We start from the raw sequence: 17,336 nt of genomic DNA, 5'->3' as shown, positions 1-17,336 counted from the left end.
ATCTTAATAACTGATTGTCTGCTAGAAAAACTGCAATTTTTGTTTTAATTACTGTTGCTGTTGTATACTTATGTTTCTATTTTTACTTATTGTTACTGTTGTATAGTTTCCTTTTTGCTTATTGCAACCGTATTTTTTTAACTTATTGTTCTTGTTATATATATATATATATACAACTATTATTTTTATATACGAACTTATGTTTCATTATTAATCATTCTTTTTTTTAAATTATGGCTGTCTGTACAGAAGTACACTGTCAAACTGGCTTCTGAAAGATGCCTTTGTTTGATTGTTCAGTAAATGTGAAAAAAAATCTTCACATCAATGACAGCTTGTCCGTCCTAAATGTAAATGTTCAAGTTTGTTTATTTTCAGTGTTTGTGGTAGAGATCGAGTTTATTCTAAAATCGATTATATTTACAAACAATAAAAAAGGGCCATGGTATGTATTTGAATGCTGCATGTGCAGTAGTAATACTGAATTGGTCTATTGTAGTACAGCATGCTTTACAGTCTATGGTAATGTTTTAACCGAAGTTGAAAAAAGAAAAAATGAAAATTCTAAAAATTTTCCCCATGTATCACAGAAACCCCCCTGCTGAATGTGCTGAGGAATAGGAAAACAGCGAAGAGCAAGGACAGATCTAAAATGCATGTGTATCATGATAAAATAAAGGCTTACATTACAAGTCCGAAATGTTTTAGGAATAGGTAAAAATAATATCAAAACATCTGAGCTTTCTGGAGTTCATCATTGACATTTAAGACTTAATAGTAAAAGAGCAACTTATAAGAAATCTCACCCAAAGACTCAAATCTCTTGTATTAAAGATTTATTTACATAAACAACAGGAAAACACGGACCCAAACCCAGTTTCCAGATCTCTGTGGAAAATATGTCCAAAGGAGAGCACAGCATCTTCAGAGGAATGTATACAAACAGACTCAGGGTTACATTTACGCTGTCATCATAGACATAGATGCATTTACAGACTTGCTCTACAGATACTGTACATACAAGTGAAAACGCCTTTTTAAAAAATGAACAATGACTCTTGAGATAGTAAGTCACACAAAGTAAACAAATTATATAGTATAAAATATTCCCACAGCTACAGAGAATTTGCCTTTTTTTTTTAAACCGTAGATGCAGAATAAAAGGTAATTTCATCAATCTGCAGCTGTGAAGTAGAAAATGTTAAACAGATTTTATTTTTAAGTGTTGTGTTGAGTACCTCCACCAAAACTAACGTTTACATTTCTTTTACAAGCTGGCTCTTTCAACATAATTAAGACAATGAAATCTACTTGAGTACAATGGTATATTATTCTGCTCACTTCTCAGATGTGGTTATTTTCCACCTAACAGCCCTACCGCAGCCTCTTTTTTCTTTGTTTTACCCACACATTTTACAAACCTGACATCCTTTTTCTTAGGGGATAAAATTTGCCACTATCATTTTCTATACATGCACTATATATATATTTCTTCATAGTTTAAAGCAAATTTTTGAGTGTTGAGAAATGTGTTGTTCTGAGAAGTTCAAAACCAACTGGTAACAATAAGATGTACCTGTACCATACCAATTATTCACCAATATTTCTGCCACAAAGCAGGAACTTTCTGTAAGCAATGTAAACATTTCAGTGATTATATATGTTTTTGGTATAACAACCTCAAATCTGATATAATGAGAGTAATTTAAAAAATAAATGTTATATAATGGCATTAAACCACAGATTAAGGGAAGGCATTAACTGATTACTGCTAATGTTGATGTCTTAAAATTCCAAACAACTTCAACACAGATACCAGTCTAAGAAAAATCTGCAATGGAAATGGGACTCAAACTGCTCAAACAAAACAGAAAAACAGGTTAAATAATAGAATTTAAGTATGGAACTACATAAAGTATTTAAATGATAACCTTGGTATTTTTGGACCCTGTTTTCCCATGTTTTTGTCTACGTGACTGATGGAGAGTTTTTTAACTTGCCTGTAACATGCTGCAATGTAACATGGGCAAGAGTTAAATCCTTTTTGTTTAATAAGAAACAGCCCAAATATTGCCATCACCAAACCCACCAGACTCCATTTAAGTAAAAAGTAATTTTATCGTTGTTATACGCACTTCATTTGAGGTCGACAGAAACGCAGTTTAAAAAAGCCATCTTGGTTCACCTTTCCACTGTTGCAACAATCGCCAACACTCTTTGCTGAAATCAACCCTCATCTCACCCAGTCAGACATGAGAATATGCTCTCTATAGATGCTAAAATTAGTTTAATATCATAGAGTGGTGAGTAGGTGATAGTGACTTCGGAAAAAACTAAAAGAATCCTTCTCTAACAAAAAGGCCTGTCTTTGTAGGGATCCTTTCCATCATGCTGTTGGACATATACAACAGTCTGAGCCTGTCAGTGGCAAAAACCAACGCTTTGAATGGACGTAAATGGACAGAGCCAAAATAGCCAGCTGCAGCTCTCTCGCTCAATCCTGGACCAGTTTTTTTAAACTGTTGCCTCCATTAGTCAGTTAGACACAAAAACATGGGGAAATTGGGTCCGGGTTGAAAAACACAGAAGTTACCCTTTAAACTGCATCAATAAATCACCAGGCGACGTGAGCATGTACACTCCGTACCACCGGGTAGTCGAATCATTGGCAACTGTTTTGACCTTTCTCAGTAAAGCAAATCGAAAATCATCTAAACTGACCCCAGGGATCAGGAGCAGGGCCAAGGACTGTCCTCTTTGTGGCAGATGGAGTGTCTTTAAGGATAACACCAACCAGTTTTTGAGACTTTTAAGAAATATATAAAATGAGCCACAATCATTTAACTTTTATTTATGATGTTTTAAATATGACTATGCAAATTCTTTTACTATATAGTGTATAGGGCAACTAAGAAGACTTGAGTAGATGTATTTTTATTCATGAATACAGAGACTTTTTACACCTATTAAAGTAATGGAAGTTTGACAGAGGAATAAAAGATTCTGATAAAATATTTTTTCTGGTTGTTAAAATTGCCAAACAATGCCAGGGTATGACGACGAAGCAGTTATTCTTACATTTATAACTGCAGTCATCTCATGTGTTGTAAATTGTTTAGTCAGCGTACAGGTTCACTCTGACTTTATTTGTTGTTCCTCAGCCTCAGCCTTAGGCTCAGAGGGCTGCTCTCTGACAGTGAGGCTCTCCGAGTTTCCCACTAATTCAGAGTTACACACCGTCTCAGAGTTACCCGCTGTCTCTGTGTTACCCACCGACTCAGAGTTAACCGCTGTCTCAGAGTTACCTGCTGTCTCAGAGTTAACCGCTGTCTCAGAGTTACCCGCTGTCTCAGAGTTACCCACTGTCTCAGAGTTACCCACTGTCTCAGAGTTACCCACTGTCTCAGAGTTACCCGCTGTCTCAGAGTTACCCACTGTCTCAGAGTTACCCGCTGTCTCAGAGTTACCCGCTGTCTCAGAGTTACCCGCTGTCTCAGAGTTACCCGCTGTCTCACCACAGGGATCTAAAACCCCCTCTGATGTACAAGAAGACGACAAAGCAGGCAGCGACGCCTGTTTCTCTCCTTCAGAGGAACCTTCACTGACACTCAGCTCTGTGGAAGCCTGTTCCTGATCACGTGCCGGTAACATCGGCTCTTGTTCTGGTTGCTCGACTGTGGCGACATCGGCACTTCCAGATGTGACACTTTCAACTGATTTCAAGTCCATTTCCTTTGGTCTTGGGGCCGAAGGTGGTGTCAAAAGGTACAAGACTTTAGCTGGCTGCCTCATGATGAGATGCCTGCATGAAAAAAAGAGCATCCTTTAGATTAACATGCATATACACAATCACTCCATTAGCCAAACTCGCTGCTACCAAACAACACGACACAGCAGTGCATGTGTTAGTGAAACACTGCGTTGAAGAGATTAGTCTTTGTGTGAACAGCTGCCTGGCTGTTAGTCAGTGTGACTACTGCTAGAGCACCAACATTACTGCCCCTTACAAAATTACAGTGAATATATCTATTGACTGTGTGACAGAAGTTCTTCACCTACGTAGATAAGGACGTAGAAGGAGCCCAACTGGTTAATGCATGGAGAGAGGGCGCCATTGTGAAACCAAACCCTTTAGTTTTTGATTTTTTTCTTAAAGGAGAACACAGGAAATGGGATTTACAGACTTGATTTTTTTTTTTTTGCTGTAGCAGAAAAAAAACATGTAATTTAATTTCAGTTGGACTTATGATTTAATGAATGTCCCTTGGTCTTTGACATTGTCAAGTGTATTTTTATAGATTGAAAATAATTGGTTAGATCAGGACAAGTAGTTTCTACTCACACTCGATCTTTGGCTTTGATATCTGCTGGATTAAAAACAAGAGACAACCTTTTATAGACATTTGTAACACTAAATTCCTGGTAAAAGTCAGGTGGTAGTTTCAGGAAAAAAACCAACATACCTCTCTCCTGAATGACTTTGCATATGTGTTGGGGTCTGTCAGTTAAATGTTTGGTCATCAGGTCACCGCCTGATGCGTCCACAAGGAGGTCACAGTTGAGACAGACCAACGTTAATCTGAGAACAAAATAAATAAATAAAATGACTTCTTGTCCATTTTCAAACAAAAAATACTCTGGAAGCAGAATACACATTATGAAGCACACTTACTTTAATGATGATGAATTCCTCTTATGATCCATTTTCAAAAATCTGTTTTTGGTTATGGTACTATGAAATCTAACAAAGTCCAAAGAAAGATTTGTCAGATAAATACACTTGGACTGAAAAAAAATGCCACAAATACTAATTCAATTCAAATTTTACTCACTTTATCATATGATTTCCAATGGCGACTTTGCAACTCGTCCGATATTTGCATGCACCGCAATTTGAAGCCATTGGGAAGTGAGAAAAGAAGTCGTCAACTTGTCCGTTGCACTCGATGCACGTGTAGTGTCCTCCGTTGACTCTGAAATTTGGAAATTAAAGAAGAGAGGACAAACATACATTTAAACACTGTAAATTGTTCATTTTCATGGGTCAAATCAGTTTGTAAGACATTAAAAGGGATGAATTATTCAAATTTTTGTTCTTCAGTTGCGGTTATTTGAACTGTAAAATCTGAGTGGGTTCATTTCACATGACTTTGACCAGCAGATTGTTTTTGATTACTGAGCCCAATTAGCCAAATTTCACACCCATTATTTTTTTAAAGAAAGAAATCCCACACTATCTGCTATACATATTATTTTTAGCCAGCCTAATGAGGACTGTCTGGAAAATTAATTGAAAACGCAATTAGCTACTATGTGAATGCTCGGCTTTAATTACTCCTATTAATCTGATCCCACCCGGTCGTGAATACCCAGGGGCTGGGGCTCTGTATTAGGTGGGATGGTGGACCTGAAAGATTCAGGGGGCCCAAAGATGGACAGAGTGGAGATTATAGATCATTTATTTTAGGGGTGGGATGTATGGGGCAAGTCTTTCAAACCACGTGCATGTTGAACAGCCAAATCCATTCATTAAAACATAAATACTGAATTGATAAAAAGGGCATTGAACTGTTTGCTGTGGTCATTTCAATAGTGCAACACCCATTCTTGAGAATTGGGAAAACTCATGTTCTACAAAAACAAGCCATAAAATGATAATTTATCAACCCACTAACTACGTTTTTTGGGGTGAAACAATGTTTTGAAAAGATTTATGTGAATATATACTTTTTTAATATAACTTCATTGAATAATATCGCTATCTGTTGTTTCTTAATCATAACATGTCAACTCTGTAGCCTGTCTAAATCAAAACAAAATAAGAATTAGGGTTTAAAAAATTAGTATTTTGATTAGCAGTAAGAGAACTTTTAGCAACTTAGAAAACTAAAACTTTCTACTTATCAGACAGAAAGCAGGTACCACCCAAAAAGGACAAAGGCCCTCGAATAACAAAGATTCTGTTGGTCTATATTTGCAAATTATTCTGTTGTTTCATAAAAATGTATGTAGTTATTTAATTGGAGTTTCTAACTGTGGGACAACGCTAAGCTACCAACCTGAGATTCATGAGCGCCAAGTTGTGCTTGTTGCTCCGGAAATTTTGCTTCTTGCTCTGAGTCATCTTGGCTTTTCCTGCTACATAGTAGTTTGACTTAGACTTGGACACATTGTTTGGAGGTTTGGTTTTCTGGTTGAAACTTTCTGGAGTGACAGTAAAGCTGGGACGATCAGGGGAGGTCGGCAATGTGGGCGTCTTTCCTGTGAGAGAGGCTCGAATAGTCACCTGGAAAGAGAACACAACATGCACCGGAGCTTAATGAAATTCATATCAACATGAGAATAGTAAAAAGGTCTAACACAAATGTTGTACGGACGGTGTAATGACGAGTTCAGACCTTTGTTCCCGGAGGAAGGCCTTCCAGAGCTTGAGGCTTTCTGAATGTCTTGTGGACATGAGTCTTGTGCTCCACTTTCTCCTTATAGGTGAGAAAATTCAGTCTGCATTTTCCACAGCGATGGATCCCTTTTTTCTGAAATAGAGAAAAAAACATTGCAGTGTTGAAACATAAACATGTGATTAGTAAGTGATGCAACCACAGGCTAATTGCTGAAATGTTTCATTTGGATTCAGTGAAGGAACATAACGAGTATGAGAAAAACTACTTTCATTGCTATTAATAGAGCAGCAATTAATTCTGTTTGGTTCCAACTCTACCACATTTATTGTTGCTTTAGGGCAGGTGACGAAAAGCAGGTTTTATTGTCAGCCTTTTATGTATTACAGTAAGGTGCATGGCCGACAACCAAATCAATCTAACATTAGAGTTGGAGCTAATAGTACAAACTAATAGAGTTCAAACTCCTGCAAAGGATCAGAATAGAGTTTTACTGCCAAGTACATTTACATACAAGGAATTGGTGTTTTGGTGCTAAACAACTTGCATAAAGGAAGAATAAAAATAGTAAATTTAAATAGAATAAGACATAAGATAAAAATATAGATGCAACTTAAAAATATAATATGAAAAAATAGAATATAAAGAACACAAAATTTATGTATTAAAGGTGCAATGGAGAGATTGTACAGTCATGCAGAAGTTGGAGTTGCAAAGTCAGAATAACAATACAGACAACACACTGACTCTAAATTATATTTTAAATGACACTTTAAGAAATGCTTTACAAACTGTACATTAGATGAGATGCAGCATTGTACCTGATGTTTCATGTAGTGTTGCATGTACGTATGACTACTTCTAAGAACTTTGAGACAGAAGGGACAGAGCAGGTCTTTTGTGTTTTCATGGACGCTTCGGAAATGTGTCTCCACATCTGAGAAGAAAGAGGACCGGTAATTGCAGACCTGTGGAATCAGCAAAACACAATTTCAGTTTAAGTGAATGTTTTCCAAGATAAAACCAAAAACATGGCTCATCATGAAGTCACAGACCTGGCAGACGTAGGGCATTTCTCCGGGCTTGTGGTTGTCCTTCATGTGTTCCAAGAGAACTTGCTCGGACTCAAACGCCAGCTCACATATCTTGCAGTTGGCTTAAAAAGTAAAGAAAAGAAATTACAAATAGCCGCTCAGTGTTTGAGCAAAACTGTCACGATAGATTAAGATGTATAAACAATTTAGTTATACTCGAGGATTCAATGGGGCTGTGAGCGCTCTCGATGTGGCACTGCAGCTGGAATGGAGTCATGTACTGTCGGTAGCAATGCTGGCAGGTTGTGTGGCTTTCCCAGCTCTCGCTGTTCTGCTTTTCCAGCTCCAGGTGGTGCTTCATATGGTTCATGAACCTGCAAAAGAAGATACAAGCACACATATAGTTGTACTCTTGCGCAGGTGTAGGTTTTGTGTAGGAATATGATTATTAGACTGGGTAAGGTTTATGAGCATTTCACAAACGTGTTACTATAATGTAAAAAGACAGTATTATGTTTAGCGGTAGGTTAAAAGATTTCTGACATCAGATATGTGAACATTTATGCAGAAGAGCTTGATCTATTTTGACAAAAATAAATCAAATTAGATTTAATGTTTCTGGCAATTAAGATTTAACAAATACAGATTAAAGACTATTTAATTACTTTTAAGCCTAATATTTATTCAACTGAATTAAGACATTTTAAGGACCTGCAGACACCGTATGAGAGTAAACTGAATATCTTTGGATTTTGGAGTGTCAGAGAAAACAATCAATATGAAGATGTCATGTTGAGCTCTCTGGACTTGCAATATGCATCTTGTCACCAGACAAAACAATTGCCCAAATTACTGGGAAAATTATTGGCAAACTTATCAATAGTGGAAAAAACATAGCAGCACTGAAAACACAAAACCTCTTCACCAGGTTGCAACGATATCATTAAATACACACACAACAACAGTGGGCTCGTTATCTAATAATTCGGTAGGTTTGCAGTAATTTGAGGAATATTTAAATTTTTAAAAGAGAAAATAGACACATTAAAACAAAGCCAATGTCAAGTAGTGGGGGGAAAATTAATATTCATGTGTGCATGCAGTGGTTATGGTCCAGGCCCCAAAGGTTTTAAAGATAAATGAATTAGTCTCCTTACGCTTCACTCTTTAAGCATGTATAATGGCCGTTATAATATCAGCAATTACACACAGATTTTTGTTTTGCCTGATGATGTAGTGCTCCTCATCTACAGCAAGCACCTCCACAGCTACCTGCCACTGTTGCCCTGACGAGGCACGGCCCATTTTTCAGCCTGCACATTCTGCTGCCTCAGCTCCCCTAATAGAAATTTTTATGTGAATGAACTATGACCTCGACTGTGAGAGTGCAGTTGCAGTACAAATGTGTTTCCCCATTAAAAGCAGCTTACAGAAGCTTTTTTTGCAATGTTCTGAAGCAAAGTTATTTAATCAAAGGAGCAGCTCTTGCACCACCTAAACTAGCAGTCATTTTTCATCTTTAGGCCCATAAGGGAAAACAGTCTGATACATTCATCCATCTGAGAGGAAAACTGCAACGAGGGCCAAGAAGACGTCTTCACTGGCACTGGACAGATAGCTCTTCAGCAAGTCCTTCAAGTCCCAGTCTGCATTTTGGGAAGATATTAACTACTCTATGTAGTTTTTGACAGGCTTTGCCTCAAGGAGGTTTCACAAACAGCACGGCTTCCCACACATTCATTTATTTGTGGTGAACTGCCACAATATCCGCATTTGCTGCCACATTTAGATTCTGTGGAGCTGCAAATCTCTCTCTCTCCCTCCCTGCATTTCTCTTTCTCCCTCAGCAGAACTTACTCTAGACACAAAGCAGCAGAGTGCCAAGCGCAGTGAAAGCAAAACTTATCCATGAATAGATTTATATAGTTCTGGTGTTATCTATCTCTTTCCAACCTACTTTTGATAAAACCATCTGCATTCTCACTGTAAACGGTCCAGTTCTGGCTCTAACTGGCAAAAGAAAGTTTGCTCTCACTCATCACTGCAGCAGCTGCTCCTCTAATCCATCACTCTGATCAGCTCTAATCGATCTGACCAAAAACTGACTTTATCGCACAGCTCAAACTCAACAAACGGCTGCTGATGAAAAAATACATAAAACTCATGAAGAGTTTTGTCTGCGATGCATTCACAGACCCACAAAATCCTCCACAGTCAGAGAGGGGACGCAGAATGACTACATAGGGACACAATCACAAAAACAGAAAGTTTGCCTAACCAGCAATTTCAGTGGGAAACACTGAACAGTGGGAGGACAGGTAAGGGAGGAGGCAGAGCGTGCTGCACCATGGCCTTGCTGCTGTTTATCTTTTTGTGTTGACATTGTAGATGTATCAAGCAGAAATCATAACACGTAACAAGAAATTGATTGCTGCCCCATTATTTTACTGAGGGTAAGAAAACATAAGATCATCCATACCTGATATTGTTCTTGAGAACTTTCAAACAGCTCTGGCACTTAAATGTGGTGTTGGGCTTCGGCTCCTTTTTCATCCCATCTCCCATAAACCGGCCATAGTAGAAATCTGAGACCAGCATGATGCGCTTGTTTGCAAAGTTCATGGATGATGGAGTTGTACTTTCCACGACTGCACAGCAGCTCTGAAATTAGGAATGTTTTACATGAACAAGCCAATTTCATGCTGATGTATTATCTGATGCAAGCACATCAAGAGTATTTTAACTTTAAAGAAACAAAAGAACAACTGATGTTTGAGTGCTTGGAACAAAACTGAAAAGCTGATGTCATAACAGGATTGTGGAAAATATAAATAAACTCAACAAAATAATTTTGAGGGGAAATGTTAAATCAGTTACAAAATATACGATTAGAAAAAAGACATGGGTCTGATGGTATTATGTTACTATAACATCAATGTAATAACATCAGTGTTTAACTCTCAACCATATTAATGATCAAACTGTATAATATGTAACTGAGATTTTCTGGTGTATATTTATCAACATTTTCAAGTTAATTTCCCCTAATGGACTCTAATTCCACTAGATTTTTACTCACCACCATATGAAATTTTAAGGCCTCCTGTGTGAGGAATTCCTCTTGACACTTTGGGCACTTTTTCTTCAAGAGCCCATTTTCTGAGGGGACTACCACCTTTGCAGGCCCTACAAAAAAACGTTACATGTTATGATTGACAAGCTATCAGGATTGGGTTTAGGGGTTTCTTACATTATTGGGATTATAAAACTGTATCATTAAATAACTAGCAATAGAAACGTACCCAAATCAAGCTTGATTCTTTTTGCAGTGCTGTCTGTTTGCTGTGGTGGTGGTGGTGGTCCTCGTTTGACTAAGAGTTGATCTGTATGAAACCAAAGAAAATATGTTAACCTTTTGTCCAGCTGATTGATTTACCAGTGCGGTGATGAGAGGTCAAAATACTACATTCGAGAAGATAATTACCTCTGGTGTTGTTATTGGTCTTTACAGGCACAGAAAAGGTCTGAAGTGATTGTGTGTTGGAACGGTTGAGTTGCAGCTGGTGAGATTGTGTTGCATACACAGCAGGACTCTGGACGTTAGACAACGTCACAACGTTGTTGCTGATTTGTTGCACCTGAGGCCGGTGGACAACACCCGGTATCACTGTGGCAGGAGAGACCTGCTGAAAAATCTGCTGCTGACCGGCTGGAAGACAGAACAGACGAACGTGTCAGTTCCATATTAAAACTATTAACGCCACGTTACATAACAAAAGCATCAATGAGAGGGGAAAGGTTTATTCCTCAGAGGTATATTATATTCGGCTTTACCTGGTACGATTGTAAATGAAGTCCCAGGAGGGTACTGGCTCCCCAGAGAGGCAATAAACTCACTGCTGTTTGCTAGTTGTGGAGAAGCTACGATGAAGCCCTAAAAAAAGGAACAAATCCACATTAAACAGATATTTTTTCTTTTTGCATATTATTTGAAAAACTAATTTACTACCATCAGTACCTGGTTATTGACAATAACAGGCTGGGGTGTCACTGTTGTCATATTGGGTACCACAGTGTTCACTGCTTTTGCAGCCACATTCAGTGGCAGCATTATTGGTGAGGGAGCAATGGCAGACTTCAGAGGAGGACGCTTTATTTCTTGTTTCTCTGCACTCTGCCTCTGAGGAGGTGGAGGTGGAGGATTAGCCTTAGCATCCTTCTGGTTGTTAGCTGTAAGGAAATAGAAAAGGGCCAAAATAACCACTTTGACAGGATATTTTGTCTTGATATGTAAGTAAACGTCAACAAACTCTTAAGGGCTCTGACACACCAAGCCAACAATGATCGATTGCCAATGTCGAGCTCTTTCTCAGAAATGTTTCTAAATTACTTGTGTTATTGTTGGCAAGTGTATGGTAAATACCATTTGTACTTTCAACATTGAGTGCTAACTGGCTAACTAGCATCTGGAATCTGTCCTGTCAGTCCCCCGGTCTCCATTTTTGAACGACGAATACACACTACCGCCCCCTGTTGGTATGGAGAGTTATTTCCTCTCTTGCAGGCTCAGAGTGTACATACTACTTGGCTGTTGGTTACGGTCTTAATGGTGTGTTTAAGTGCAACTCTTGGCTGAGACAAAGGTGACGTGAGATGACACAACGGCTGCTGATGCCACTAGTTTTCTGATGTTGGTTTGGAGTGTCTGGGCCTTAAGACATTATGTGCAACACGCTGGAAGACAAGCAAACAAAAAAGATGACCTTGTCATTTAAAAACTACTATAATTAATATTAGTTTGATTACTATCTACCAATATTGAGCCAATATTAAATTGTACATTACTAACTAGCAGAGAGGGTGATTCTGATCTACATGTATGTTATATGATGATTACGCAATCATTTGTATATGTGGAGTTGATTATCAACAAAAGAAGGTGTTTAAATTCTTAGCATGAATATATTTAAACTGTGCTATGACATACAGAGCACTCCTACAAAGATGGGTTCATCGTCGTCGTCGTCATCGTCTATCAAATGAACTTCAGGAGCTTGTTTCTGCCACGGCTCCAGCTCCTCCTCAACACACTCCATGAAAAGTTCAGACATCGTGAACTGCAACAGAAAAACACAATATTTAACCAAAATGAGCACTACTTCCTGTAGCATCTAATGATTTATTTTTAGATACTAATACTGCAAAGAGATGATCAATTATATTAAGTGAGTTATTTATATCACAATTAATTCAGTGGCATCTAAATAAAAACCTAAGCTAGGTGAGAAGTATGGCTAACTATTTGATAAACTCTTAAGTAAAATATTAAAAACACTCATATTCTATGATTTCAAAAAATATATATTTATGAAGAGCAAATGCAAATTAAAATGCATTAAATGCATTTTAAAACTGTAGAGATACACCATCTTTCTTGTAATTTTAAGCTTCAACAGTGTAGGCTTGAGCACAACACATGACAAGGAGACACAATACATTTAAAAAATGTAAAAATTACATTTTAGGGAAAAGCACAGGTGTCACACTGTCACATAATCAAAGCTATCAGAAACACTTGCGCCTTTCTTACTCTAAGATATCATTATTCCTGCTGTGTAAAAAGGCCCTTTGGCACTGTACATCTTGGATTGACAGTTTTGCTGAATACATGAGCCACTGATACAATAACGACATTTAAAAATTTAAATGCACACAGAACACGGGTTACTGGGAAAATCACATTAAAGTGTGAAATCTGAGGATGCATTTATATGTACTTCAATAACCTGGTAACTGCAAAACTTGCACTTCACAGGTCATCAATCGATTATTCCGCCACCCATTTCCATATTCTTCATATTGTACCAGTTGAAGTGAAAAGTGCAGCCTGGAAGGTTTTTTTTTCTCCCTGATTGGATTTTAAAAGGTGAAGAAGCATCATGCAAAATTGAATATTTTATTTTGCAAGCCACGCCACTATTGGCATAATGAATTGCACAAACTCTGCTGCTATGAGTCTTCTTAGTCAGGACCACTACGAATATTTTACTGCTGCATTTGCCTCCCAAGCAGCAGATGTTCCCTTTGAATGAAGTAAACACTACTTCTTAAAGAAACAATTCATAAACACTTTCTCGCTTTGGAAACTAAAAATATTGTAAACTTCTTATGTTGCTCTGTTCTGGCCAACACGTTAGAAAAACATTTTCTTTATACAAACACTGGCACAAAAACATCTACTTTACCTACAAATAATTGATTAGGTTTTACATTTTATAGCTTAAATGCACATTTTTAATGATTGTCAAATAGATCTAAGCCTGTTGTATATACTGTACATGGACATCCTTTAACAATTCAATAATTATTCCAGTACCATATGTACTATTGTATTCTTGTTGAGAATTTACAGTTTGACTTACTGATATTTTATAGATAAAGACATTGGGTCTCAATCATGAAACGTGAGCAGAACAAATCTGTGTCTTAAGTATTAGCAGGATTCATTCATCAATGTTTTAGTAGCATCGATCTGTTCATAGGTATTAACAAAATCCACACCTTCCTCTGACCACTTGTAGTGCTCGTGTAAATAAGGAATACAGATTAATATTGTTTGTCATTAGAGGAGATTACAATTTCATTTTGGATTTTGCTCTGTTTTGTTCACAATATACACAGATGGCTTTGAAAAATGTAAGTTAAACATGACAAAAGAGTAGAAATAAAACACATTTAGATAAATTAGTTGGCAATTCGCAGATTCAGTGGAGAAAAAAAGGTCAGTCATGGCTGTCAGATTGAAAAGCAAGTTGTGAGATCCAATGAGATGAGCACGACCAAGCCTGAACCGAACCAAATCTGCTCGCAGATTTACTCACATTTCTGAATGAGACCCGCTGTGTGTTGCTATTCATTGTTGCTTTTTAAATATATTTGTATACCCATCTATGTATGTTTATTTTTACCTTTCTTTGTTCAGCTTTGTTGTCCTTGTTTTTAGCTGTATTTCACTTTTCTGAAAATTGTTCTTCGAACTGTATGTGCAAGTTCACTGAGAGTTAAAAACCAAAAATAAAAAGTCAATTTCTTTGTATGTGTACACATACTTGGCCAATAAAGGCAATTTTGACACCAAGACAGAATAATATCAGCATTAATTTGTAATAACATTTCTGGCCACCTGATGATAGTAAGCCCAATATTTGATCCCCATTCAGTTCTGTTTTGGACATCAACAACTCAAGAGAATATCATAGCCTTTAGCGTGATAAATTCTCCATTGTTTGGTGCTAAACATGTTGTGATTTTTTTAGCCCTTTCTTAAAACAACCTCCCACACCATCTCACCGAGGTTGATGAGAGTGGAATCTGAGAACAGACCAACCAAAATAATGGGCTGAAAGACACAAAATGCTCCGCAGAGCTGAGTGAGGGTGCACAGTTGGGTGAAAATTCTCTTTGGATTCATCGCTGCAAGAAAGACTTCTCCCTAAACAGCTACTCATTTGTATCCAGTTTCAATAAAATTTCCAAAAGTGGACATTTAAACCTGCCATAACATTTTTTCATCCATTCGTAAGCAACGCAACAAGCTACAAACACAATATTGACATGATCTCCTTTGAAAGTATTAAGGGTCAAAGTGTTAGCCTACTTACACCTCAAACAGACACAGAGCAACAGTTGTATTTAGGAAGGAATGATAATATCCACATATTGGCAGATACAGGCTTTAAAAATGAAATGTCACAATCTGCCAACATGCTGTTTTCTGTCAATATGACAAACAAATTTCTGTTTTAACTGACAAAGTGAACGTGTACAAAACAACAACCCTAAGTTAAAGTATTTTTCTGATTTTGCATGATGAATGAATATTACATACAATGAAAAGCATTGTATTTCATGTCCATCTGATGGTGGACAACAAGAGTCCGTGCATATTATGATGTAAATTCAACTAAAGAGGAGACTTGATGATCACAAAATTAGGTGAGGGAAAAAGTGAATATATCAATCTGCGTATCTGTTATCAGCCAAAAGAGTTGTTATATATTGGCACAAAATTCAATATTGTTCATCAATACTGGGCAAAAACATGCCAACCAAAGCAGAAATAACCATTGTATCAATACAAATGGTTTTGTCTGAATCTAAATGTGGCACAGGCGGTGTTATTTATGTTGTGAGATGAGGATTAATAAAGATCAATTTGGAACAAAGCTTTATGATTTCCTACCAAGATGGCGACAGTATTGCTATAAATACTGCTAATGTAGCTGCCAAACCTCTGCTGAAATAAGGATACAAACTCAATTTCAAGCCACTGATGTTAAAATTATTCATGTCATTTTGCTAATGTGTGACAGGAAATAAAACTGTGTGAAATAATGTGAGGATGTGACCTTCTAGGTGCTGTTTCAATGTTGTCTTAACACTGTTCCCTTAACAATCAAATCCAATATTCATTTAACATTAAATAAATGAAATTTAAACTTAACTAGCCAACAGCTCAGCTACTTATTCCAAGCTAACATTAGCAGATGTTATGTTAGCGCAGCTAGCTCACATTTACCTGCGTTGCATGATGTTGTTAGCCTCTCGGTCCCTTTCAACTGCCAGCTAATGCTAACTAGCTAATGATTACCAATGCTGCTTCTCTTCAGCTGCTGCAGCCCGCAACAGGGGTTAAAGTGTTGAGTAAAAAAGTCGATTTTTAAAGACGTCAACACATCTTTATCTCCAATTCACCCCATCATCATGTTGCAATTGTTACCGGTTATCGATCAGCGCACCACAACACTAGCTCGGCTCTGTTAGCATGTCCACATTATCTGGGAGGTGGATGTTGGGACAAAGACAGCACTCAGAGTTTGGTGTGTGGGCTTTGTGTTTCAGCCTACCTCTCTCACACGCAGCCTCCGGCTCTCAAGGCAGAACCGTGTCTGAACACCAACTTCAGCACTAGTCGTTGGTCTGAGGACGATAAGAGTTCAGATATTGCGGGTCTACTTCACACAGGACGGGGAAAAGTGTATTGCTAGCCCCGAGCAGCGGAAATGCTCCTACTGTCTGCACCAATCAGACTGCAGGGCGCATTTCTCTCCATCACTTCCTCTGTGCATTTGTAGCACTTCCTGTTCTTTCCCACAGGTTCACTGTTCATTAACTAATGTTTTTCTTTACCGTTAAATACCACACTGTCACTGCCTTTTGAATAACACGTTTCGTGTACCTTCAGTATTACACTGAATGCAGCACACAGCAAAATCACACTAACTGGTAACTGCACTTCAGCCTGCAGTGTATTGTCAGTTGTCATCCAGTTCAGACTTTTCTATCATTAAACCTAATTATAGTTGCACTTAAAACAAACAAACAAAAAAAGGACTGTGTCCATTAACAAACAATTATTGCTTTTATATTTCTTAGGCTGCTGTCTTAGTCAGGCTTCCCTTGAAAAAGAGGTCATTGTATCTCAAGGGAACCGACCTTGTTAAATAAAGGCTAAATTTAAAAAAAAAATAAAATAAAAAAAATGTATTGACAAATACGCTTTAATTCACTTCAAATTCTAACACCTGTACACTTCAACCATTCAAGCAGACTTTACAAATGTTTTCCACCATTTGGCCATTATTTAATGTGTCAATAGCAATGTGCAGAAAAAAAAGGACCTTCACATCAGTACAGAAAGGGTTTTTTTTTTCGAACAGAAATAAGAAGCTACAATAGTCCAGCAGTTTCTGAATTAACCAGGAGACTAAGCAATTATGGTTTACATGTATCAAGTTCATCCAGTGTCAGCTTTATCAAGTTCTATTCAGAAAGCAATACTTATTTTTTTTCTGTTTAATTTGGCTAATTTCCTTACTAGTTTCCTCCAGTATTATTACTGGTC

At 37.5% G+C, this 17,336-nt stretch overlaps 1 protein-coding gene across 6 annotated transcripts; it reads right to left on the bottom strand.

Moving 5' to 3' along the window:
- Positions 1–2,366: 2,366 nt before the first annotated feature.
- znf280d (zinc finger protein 280D) lies at positions 2,367–16,485 on the bottom strand. Of its 6 annotated transcripts, none has more exons than XM_042494156.1 (19): positions 16,339–16,485; positions 12,420–12,549; positions 11,451–11,662; positions 11,267–11,366; positions 10,917–11,141; positions 10,735–10,815; positions 10,512–10,618; positions 9,912–10,093; positions 7,649–7,806; positions 7,454–7,554; positions 7,220–7,366; positions 6,399–6,533; positions 6,060–6,286; positions 4,833–4,973; positions 4,673–4,741; positions 4,464–4,579; positions 4,343–4,367; positions 4,060–4,149; positions 2,367–3,802 (listed from the first exon to the last, which is right to left on the bottom strand). In XM_042494156.1, the coding sequence occupies exons 2-19, from the start codon at positions 12,541–12,543 to the stop codon at positions 3,133–3,135; spliced, it is 2,910 nt and encodes a 969-aa protein (XP_042350090.1). In that variant the 5' UTR covers positions 12,544–12,549; positions 16,339–16,485; the 3' UTR covers positions 2,367–3,132. The 6 variants fall into 6 exon arrangements, with proteins under 6 accessions (XP_042350090.1, XP_042350249.1, XP_042350170.1 ...); XM_042494315.1 differs by having other exon boundaries at positions 4,343–4,364; XM_042494236.1 differs by lacking the exon at positions 16,339–16,485 and adding an exon at positions 16,011–16,068.
- Between the last annotated feature and the right edge of the window lie 851 nt (positions 16,486–17,336).

Source organism: Plectropomus leopardus, chromosome 1, assembly GCF_008729295.1.
Source record: "Plectropomus leopardus isolate mb chromosome 1, YSFRI_Pleo_2.0, whole genome shotgun sequence".
NCBI classification, from domain to species: Eukaryota; Metazoa; Chordata; class Actinopteri; order Perciformes; family Serranidae; genus Plectropomus; species Plectropomus leopardus.
The sequence above is the reverse complement of the archived record's forward strand: the minus strand, read 5'-3'. Positions and strand labels throughout refer to the sequence as shown.